The sequence below is a fragment of the Malus domestica genome, chromosome 11 (assembly GCF_042453785.1).
Source record: "Malus domestica chromosome 11, GDT2T_hap1".
Lineage (NCBI taxonomy): Eukaryota > Viridiplantae > Streptophyta > Magnoliopsida > Rosales > Rosaceae > Malus > Malus domestica.
Window position 1 is genome coordinate 9,556,593 of NC_091671.1, and position 9,610 is coordinate 9,566,202.

General features: G+C 36.9%; 1 protein-coding gene across 1 annotated transcript; it reads left to right on the plus strand.

Annotated features, from left to right (window-relative positions):
• Positions 1 to 221: 221 nt before the first annotated feature.
• Positions 222 to 6,129, plus strand: LOC103447717 (U-box domain-containing protein 13-like). Its single transcript, XM_008386908.4, has 4 exons — positions 222 to 689; positions 3,262 to 3,378; positions 3,745 to 4,200; positions 4,623 to 6,129. The coding sequence occupies exons 1-4, from the start codon at positions 330 to 332 to the stop codon at positions 5,769 to 5,771; spliced, it is 2,082 nt and encodes a 693-aa protein (XP_008385130.2). The 5' UTR covers positions 222 to 329; the 3' UTR covers positions 5,772 to 6,129.
• The last annotated feature ends 3,481 nt before the right edge of the window (positions 6,130 to 9,610 follow it).

Genomic DNA, 9,610 nt, shown 5'->3' on the forward strand with positions numbered 1-9,610 from the left:
TTAGGACAAAACTATTCCCTCAGACATAATTTAAATACCAGCGGTAGTTAACCAAATTAAGTTAATTAACCGTCCGTCCACCGTAAGACATCACCAACCAACAAAAACTCCGGCAGGTCCAAGTCCACACGGCACACCTCAAGTCAATTCCCAACCCAACTCCTAACTCAACCCAAACCCTGGTTAATCACCGAGTCAGCGACTCAGCCAGACTCGGAGCAGCGCCACGTTAAAAAACACTCTATCGCGCTTCCCCTTCCCTCTCTCTCTCTCTCTCTCTCTCTCTCACTCTGCTATCCCTCACGAGAGACGACCAGAAACCTGCAGTCATGTCCACCCTCCGTCAACTCCAGACCTCCGCAAACCCAGAACCCCCACAAAACGGTGCCGTTGTGGCTGAGATCGGCGGCGACGTAGCTATGGAGGAAGACAGAGGCGCTCTGGTGCAGAGCCTGATCGACACGGTCAACGAAATAGCTTCGATCTCCGACTACAAGTGTACGGTCAAGAAGCAGTACTGCAATTTGGCGAGGAGGTTGAAGCTGCTGACCCCAATGTTCGAGGAGATTAGGGATAGCAAGGAGGTGGTTTCTCAGGAGACTTTGAAAGCCTTGCTTTCGTTCATGGAAGCTCTGAAATCGGCCAAGGAGCTGCTCAGATTCGGAAGCGAAAGCAGCAAGATTTACCTGGTGTGTGCGTATCTTTCGATTCTGAACTGCTATCGTTTTTGCATTTTGTGTGTGATTGTTGGTGAGGGTGATTGTTTTGGTTTTGGTTTTGGTTTTGATTTTCTGTTTGGTAACTGAGAAAATGCGGGAAATTGAAGGGAAAATGGAGGAAAAAATTGTTCATTTTGAATTTGGAAAGTGCTGTATTTGTTTCTTGTACTGGGTTATGGAGTACATAGTTTTGACTTCTGTGGAAGCAACCAAAGCAACAACATTTATAAGTTGAAAAACTTAGATCTAAGCTAAGACTAGCAAAACAGTTGCTAGATTGGATTTTACTTTTGAATGAATAAAGCTGAGGATTATAGTTCTAATTTCTTATCCATTGCCGCATTATTCTCAGCAATCGAATCGACTTCGTTTCGCTACCAAATGGTTCTAATATTGAAATTCATTTGCTTCTTTCAGTGCTTAGTATATCTTCAATGAAGCGATTCCGTTATTTTTTGTGTGGAAATTGTGATGAAGTGAATTATGGCAGTCTTAATATTTAGACGACAGATTGAATGGAATTGTTTGATGAGAAATAATTATATACAGGCTCACCATTTTGAGATTGGATAGAAAGTTTCCAAAAAGATTCCTTTTAAAAAAAATTCCTTTAAAAAAAAATTCTTAGTCTTTTGCTTTGGGTGCAGTTGCGTCCTTGTTTCGGTGAAAATTTCTCTAGATCTTGGGGATTTTGATAAATTTTCCTTTGTATGAATAGAATGTCTATACATTGGGTTTTTAGAGTGTCACTTTCATGACTGATTGTATGGATAGAATTATCTTTGTGATGTTCGAATCATTCTATGACGCGTCCTTACTGCTTGATTGTTTTTGTCTCCATTATTTCTGATTGTACTGAGATATAATACTTGAACATTGTTTTGTCTCTTGTTATGGGTTAGACTTTTGTATATCTTCACGGCTTCACCTATTGAGATGGCCGAATGGTCATGTTGCTTCAGTATTAAGAGCTTGTGAATGAAATTTTTCAGGTCAATGGAATATTATTGGTTGGTAGTAAAAAGCGAGAATCAATAGAATAGTAGGATATTCTTGGTTGCTTGATATCATGCACTCAGTAGCAGGTTTCCTGCATTGCTGAGAGTGGTGGCATCATTGATGTCATCTCATTATCCATATATAAACTAAGTGAACAAGATTTTGGTTGTCCTCGGTCTTTCTTTTATTTGTGGAGGAAATTTGGTAGTTTGATATTGCACCACTTTTGGAGAAGATATTCAAAGTCATTTGTGGGAGAAAGAACAGATTGAATTTAGTAGTTCTTGAAAAACCACCACTTATGGAATCATCTTGTTAAGTGTGTTCTAGCTGTTAATATGGTTGTTTGGTGTTGAGGTTTTTGTATGATTGATGATTCTTTTACAAAATTTTGGGAAAGTGTTACTGCCTTTATTTTGGTCAGAAAATATTGAAACATGCAGCTTCCCTGAACTGAGGATTGAGTTATCTTCTGGCATTAAACTTGTTCAGGGAAAGCTGTATTAAAACAAGATGGTAAAGAGCTCTGATGTTTTCAACGTGTTCTTCTATGATGATAAATTCAACTTAATAACGTAGTGGAAAATGGCCACCAACTGTTGGAAAGGGTCGCATACTGTTTGTGGAGCTCAGAGAATGAAATTGACACATTTTTAGGAATACTACCGGATGCTACAGGGGTGATTCTCTAGACATGGTTTATGATAAATCTGAAACACCATCTCTGCTTTGGGGTTCCTGAATGTCCAGTCTCAATATCTCATTGCTCCCTTTCATGTTTTCTGGTCATTCTTTTTATCTTCGTTATTCAAAAATAAGTTTGTAAAAGTGATATGGGTCCTGATTATAAGATTTTCCAGTAATGATGGAATATGGGGCATTTGGGTTTGAGGAGTAATATTATTTTATAGTTCGATTCAGACGGGAAGGGAATAAGATGGCTAAAAATATATGCTCAGAAACAAACTTTAGATGAGTTGGCTAAAACAAACTGTGAGTGGCCCCGATCTCAGTATTAGTGGTTGAGATTTGAACTTAAAAGTCTCACTAAAACCATTGTCATAGTGAATAGGGAGGTGATTTTCACTCTTTTTAGGTTCTCACACACCCCTCTTTATTTCTGGTGATCGGATTGATTAAATCAAATGGAATCAAAGGCCAGATTAAACAGGGGTGTGCAAGAGGATAAAAGGGGTGTGTTTATCATTTATGTGACCACTTTGTATAATTTTTATAGAAATACTGAATTTCATTTTCCAATTGGTATGAAACATGCTTGTGAGGAGGCTCTTTCATGTTACAAACCTCTTGGGTGTTTTATATCATAAGGTCCATTTAACAATGTCCTTTTGCTTTCTATTATTTGCTTGGGCTCTGTTGGATATTCGCTGTATTCACTTCAAGAATGTTTATATTTATTTTCAATTTTGAATAAACTATGAAGTTAATAAGAGTGCTTCAAACTTCTACTCAGATGATGCCTTGATTATTACTCTCTCTCTCTCTCTCTCTCTTGCCTGAACCTTTTTCACCATACTTGTAGGTTTTAGAAAGGGAGCAAATTATGATGAAGTTTCATGAGGTGACAGCTCGATTGGAGCAAGCTTTAAGTGGAATCTCCTATGAAAATCTTGACATATCAGATGAAGTTAAGGAACAGGTATAGATTCATCATCGAACATTCCTGTCAATGTCTTGGGATGTGATGTGATAACCAGGGCTATCTTCTATTTTTGAATTTGGCCTTGACTTGTTTTCTTTGGGATCCTTGTCACGTATTGTTAAAATGAGATGCCAAATTTTTCCTTGTGCAATTCTTGAATTATATTCTCTAAAATTTATGAAAAGATCTTTAGTGTGTGAACGACCCACTTACACAGACATGTAACCACATGGTGACTTGAAACTTACACCAGTATGTGGTGAAACAAGAATTTGAGTAGATCCCACTCCTAAATGTGTTTGTGATATTACTTTTGAGATTTTTGAGTACTTAATATATTCTTCAATTGTATCTGTCTTCCAGGTTGAGCTTGTTCTTGCTCAGTTTAGAAGAGCCAAAGGGAGGTTCGATTCGCCTGATGTTGAGCTCTATGGAGATCTCTTATCCCTTTACAGTAAAAATGAGGCAGCAACAGATCCAGCTGTCCTAAGAAGATTGGTTGATAAGTTAGAATTGACAGGTATAGCTGAACTCACACAAGAGTCACTAGCCTTGCATGAGATGGTTACTTTCAGTGGTGGGGATCCTGGGGAGAGCATCGAGAAGATGTCAATGCTACTGAAAAAAATTAAAGATTTTGTACAAACAGAAAACCCCGACATGGATGCTCCTGCAGGGGGAAAGAATATATTAGCAAGCTGCAGCGGGCAAGCATCCACCGACAAGAATCACAAAGTCCCCCCAGTTATACCAGATGATTTTCGGTGTCCAATATCTTTGGAGTTAATGAAGGACCCCGTCATTGTTTCAACAGGGCAGGTATATGCTTGGTTTTTTATACCAAGAACTCAATTGCTCCATAACTATCCATTTTTCCTTTTTCCTTCATGTTTCATGGGATGTTATTAGATGTCTTTTTCCTTTCCCTTTTGTGTCAGATGCCAATAACATGTACCCTGTTCTTGTAGAAAAATTGTTGTTACATTGAATTTTTGTTCTTTCTATAATGTATCCAGTTGTTGGGTCAATACGTCCTCCATTTGGGGATCAGCCTGGTTGCCTTCCGTTGTATGGTTTTTCAGACACAAACCAAAACTTTTTGATTGGGAGGTTGAAAAGATGTCATGCAGATTGGATACTTGTTTTCCTATATTTGGGGTTAAATTTTACTTTTTAAGTCCATGCCCTGGGATACATCATGCTACCACTAATTTAAAAGATTTTGTTTTCCACTGCTGCAGACATATGAGCGTTCCTGTATTGAGAAGTGGCTGGAAGCAGGGCATGCGACATGTCCAAAAACACAACAAAGCCTCTTTAACACCACCCTCACACCGAACTATGCTTTACGTAGCCTCATAGCCCAGTGGTGTGAGGCAAATGGCATTGAACCACCAAAAAGACCCAATTCTCGGCCTATTAAAACTACATCCTCCTGCTCTCCAGCAGAACGCACTAAGATTGAAATTCTCCTCCGCAAGCTGATGTCTGTTAGCCCCGAAGATCAAAGGTCTGCTGCGGGTGAAATCCGGCTTCTTGCCAAACGTAATGCAGACAATCGTGTGGCTATTGCTGAAGCTGGTGCAATACCCCTGCTTGTAGGCCTCCTTTCAACCCCCGACTCCCGTACCCAAGAGCATGCTGTCACTGCACTCCTCAACCTTTCCATATGTGAGGAGAACAAAGGAAGCATCATAACCTCTGGAGCAATTCCTGGTATTGTTCATGTCCTCAAGAATGGAGGCATGGAAGCACGGGAAAATGCAGCTGCGACCCTTTTTAGTCTTTCTGTCGTGGATGAAAATAAAGTCAGAATTGGTGCTTCGGGAGCCATTCCGCCACTTGTTACATTGCTGAGTGAAGGTACCCAAAGGGGGAAGAAAGATGCTGCAACTGCACTTTTTAACTTGTGCATTTATCAAGGTAACAAGGGGAAGGCAGTAAGGGCCGGTGTTGTTTCGACCCTAATGAAGCTGCTGACAGAACCTGGAGGTGGAATGGTGGATGAAGCACTGGCCATTCTAGCAATACTCTCTAGCCATGCTGAAGGGAAAGCAGCCATTGGAGCTGCTGAGGCAGTGCCTGTTTTGGTTGAAGTTATTGGGACAGGATCTCCCCGAAACAGAGAAAATGCAGCCGCGGTTTTGGTGCATCTTTGTTCTGGAGACCAACAACATATAGTAGAGGCTCAGGAACTTGGGGTGATGACTTCGTTATTGGAGTTGGCTCAAAATGGCACAGATAGAGGCAAGAGAAAGGCTGCACAGTTGCTTGAGCGAATGAATCGGTTTGCTGAGGCGCAGGCACAGGCACAGGCACAGGCACAACCTGATGATCAATCTGAGACCCAGTCACATCCACCCACCACTCCAAATGCCGTTGACGGATGATGGTGTTTGTTTTCTCTTTCATTTTCGCTGTTTCTTTTGTTATTTTCTAGCATTAAAAGAAGTGGGTTTGCTTTGGCAGGGGAGGAAGGTGGAAGATCACCTTCCAATTCTGTAAGTTCTTCATTTCATTTTATTTGTGTGGGATGAGACAATACTTTCAAGGTAAACAACAAAAGGAAGAAAGGAGAGAGGGAGAAGGAGAGGGAGGGAGAGGGAGAGATATATCTGACGTGATATGTACCAAATTGTAACATGCATGACTGCCGTAATCATCCTCAGTTTTTAGTGAAGCGATGTTGCTTATATTCAACACAAACTACATTTATGAAAAGTTTTTGTGAATGTTGGGCTGATTAAAGGAAGAGTCTATTTAACTCAAGTTTTACAGTTGGTTCATTGCCAATTGCAATCAATAGCCACTTAGATTGTGTGCCATGCTTCCGATGCTGGCCTCATTTGGTTTGTAGGATTGAATTGAAATGGATAACTCATGTATTTTCCGGTATGTTGACGGAAATTTGATCAATTTTGAAGGTAGAAGATGAATTACTTGTTAAAGAAATTTATTCATTCCAATTCCCTCAAAAATCAAGTGGGCGAATTAGGATTAGAAGGGATAAATTTCTTTCATGTCTAAATTCTTTTTAATCTCGTGAAATGATAATCATTCACCGCTACCTTCTTCAATATACTTCAAACATAGGGTTAAGTCAAAGGTCCTAGAGCCCTTAGGACCCGTTTGTTACGCCGGATTGACTTGTATTAAAATGGGTTCAAAATTTGACTTCCTCCATTGTAACAGAGAAAACAAACATGTGGTCCAGTATCATTAGTACAAAATGAGCTATTGCAATTGAAAATAATTCAATTGACCGACCTAAGCCCAAAATACCACTGATCTGGTATGATAGAGCTACATAAACCTCTGAGATTAGTTGCAGGGCATTGGAGTGGTGGTGATGGCATTGTCAAGCTACAAATTGATGACCCGGTGAGCTCTTATGTGGGCTGTCGTGTAAGTTATATTTGCACCACATTGACAAAAAAACTCATCAATTTAATGGATGATTAGAAATTCAAAGAGGCAAAAAGTGTAAACGAATACAATTTCAAAATCTCAAGATGCAACGTGAGAAAGTTAAAACCTCATAAACCATTTTGAAAATCACGTCAAACCTTGTTTATTTGAACATTTCTAGTGGAAAGAAAACAATAGTTAATTAACCTCAGTTTGGAAAATCCATTTATTTAGTACAATCAATATGGGGAGGGGAGTTCGAAGAAAATCCTTTTATTTTAGCACAATCAATAAGGTAAATGAAAAAAAAAACTAAATGTAGAGACTCGTGTTTCCTAAACTCTCGCACTTTTGACCTCAAAACAAAATAAAAACTCACACTTTTATTGAAGAGTGTAATAACATTTATATGCATGTAGCTCATTGTAAATTCTTAGAACTTAAATCACAACTACATTGATTAGGATAAAGTTTTCTTGTCAGATTGTAAATATGAATCATAATTTAAGCGAAATATACCGAACTAATGACACTTATTTGCAGTTTGAAAAGAGAACATGTTATATAACTACAGTCTCTCTCTATACATAGAAGTCCATGAATGAAGAATAAATATTTGGTTCACGAAATGGGTTCCTTAAGAATGTAAGCACAAGTATCACATTCTCATGAGTGCATTTGCTTGTCAAGCATGAGAAGGAAATTCTTACTCAGTCCCAAACTTTTATCCACCAACCAAACTTGCCATCATAAATATCCATTGTTTTCAAGGGAATACTTTCCAAACATGTCGTAATTGAGAAGGGAATTGCCATTATTTTGGGCGATTTGGAACCTGTCATATCACATCGTACGCACAAGCTTGATGAACGGTTATATATTGGAGTACGGCTGGCTTGCTTTTGTGACATGTATGTATATATATAGTATAGTGCTATTCACATATTTATTTTTATTTCTCACACATATTTGTTAAGTTTTGGTCATTGATTATTTTTCAATTCCTTTGATCTAACAGTCAAAGATTAAGAGAAGTGTGAGAAATAAAAATAACTAAATAAGTGTATGAATAACACTACCTTATATGTATTATTGAACTTTTCATTCACATGCGTAATACGTTTTGCTCATGAGATGTAGAATTTAAACTCAAAAGAATATTGTGCATCTGGTAGAAGAAAGTAATTGTCAAATACACGATAAGACAATGAGATAATCTAACATGATTTGAAATTCTAAAGAATCCTCTCTCTCGGATTGAGAAATTAAAGTCATCTGAATTTTCTACTTAAATTGGAAAAAAAGAAAGAAAATTAATGAAAAGGGTTTGAAAACTTTGAGTTTTAACGATAAGGAAAAAATAAATGGTAAAGTGAATAGTACCAGGATTGACTTTTTAGTGTAAAAATATGGTTTTTCGTTAAAGTGAACAGTACTATGAGCTTTTTGTTAATGTTCCCAAAAAAAAATGGGACACTTTGGATGTGGTCCCTAACTATCAATATTCTTTGATTGAAACCTTGTTAGTTTTTAGTTTTTGATTGAGGTCCCTGACATTAATGTAATAATGTAAGTTACTATATTTTTTAAATTAAAAATTAAAAATTGAAATTTGTAATTGTTTATATTAATGAGATTTTAAATAAAACCCATAATTTATGGGATTAAAAATAATAAAATATAAATTATACTCTCTATTTTATTGTGTGTGTGTATACATATATGTATGGGTACATTAACCAAAATTAACAAAAAAAGTTATTGTACCAAAACATGGATACATTCTCAAATCAACGAAAAAGAATGTACCCATATAAGTTTAAACATGGATTAAAAAATTTGAATGGATTTTATATTAAAAAAGGGTACATTTTACATATAACAAATTGATATATTTGAGAATGGGTACATTTAAGATTAAAAAAATTGAAAAATTATATGAATGGGTACATTTAAGATTAAAAATTAAGAATCTTTTTATATATATAAAAAAACTAATAGGTACAAACTTAATTTAATTTAATTTTTTATTATTTTGGAAATGTTTGAATTGAAAATTAATTAGAAGTTTAATAGAGGTGTGAGTATTAAACCCTAAATTAATTACTAATTTTTATATTAAAAAATTATATAATAAACATGTAAATTCATTATCACATTAATGCTAAGGACTTGAATCAAAATTTGATAACTAATAAGGTCTTAGTTAATAAACAGTAAGAACTAGGGACCGGATACTAATTTTTCCAAAAAAAATTGTTTGTAACCTATTATATTGAAGCCAAAATTACCCAATACCGGTCAATAAGGAAGTATCATGAACTGCCAAACCGTTCCTGTTGAGGTACTTCTGCCGGAGAAGGTACAAAACAACCTCACAAGAAGTAAGAACCACTACAGTGGTGATTACTCAATGGCTATCCTCAGAACCAATGGGAGGATCTCCATTCCGCCAACTTGGAGTCCTTTTTCTTAAGGACACGTGGCAACACTACAACAACTTTCTTAGAGTCCCATATCGATCATGCTCTAATATCTCTATGCTTAGATTTATACTAAGCCAACACTGTATTTTGTAAACACTACATTATTAATGAGAATTCCTAATTATGTGGTAACTCAATTTATAGTGAACCGGCACCATGTACATCTCGTGTCTACTTCTACACCTTTTATCTCTACCTATAGACACCCTTTATCTCTATACCTATCATTTCCACTTAGCGACCAAAGCACCCTTGCGAAGCTCACTTTATCATTCTTTACGTTAATTCAAAGTCCACCCTATTTTGTACATCAACATAATTGAAAGATTAAGGAC

What these genes read in the sequence shown, in the direction of transcription:
- LOC103447717 (XM_008386908.4), top strand. Translation starts at nt 330, where the DNA reads ATGTCCACCCTCCGTCAACTCCAGACCTCCGCAAACCCAGAACCCCCA. An exon ending in CAGATGAAGTTAAGGAACAG is followed by an intron (nt 3,379 to 3,744) that starts GTATAGATTCAT and finishes TCTGTCTTCCAG; the next exon opens with GTTGAGCTTGTTCTTGCTCA. An exon ending in TCATTGTTTCAACAGGGCAG is followed by an intron (nt 4,201 to 4,622) that starts GTATATGCTTGG and finishes CCACTGCTGCAG; the next exon opens with ACATATGAGCGTTCCTGTAT.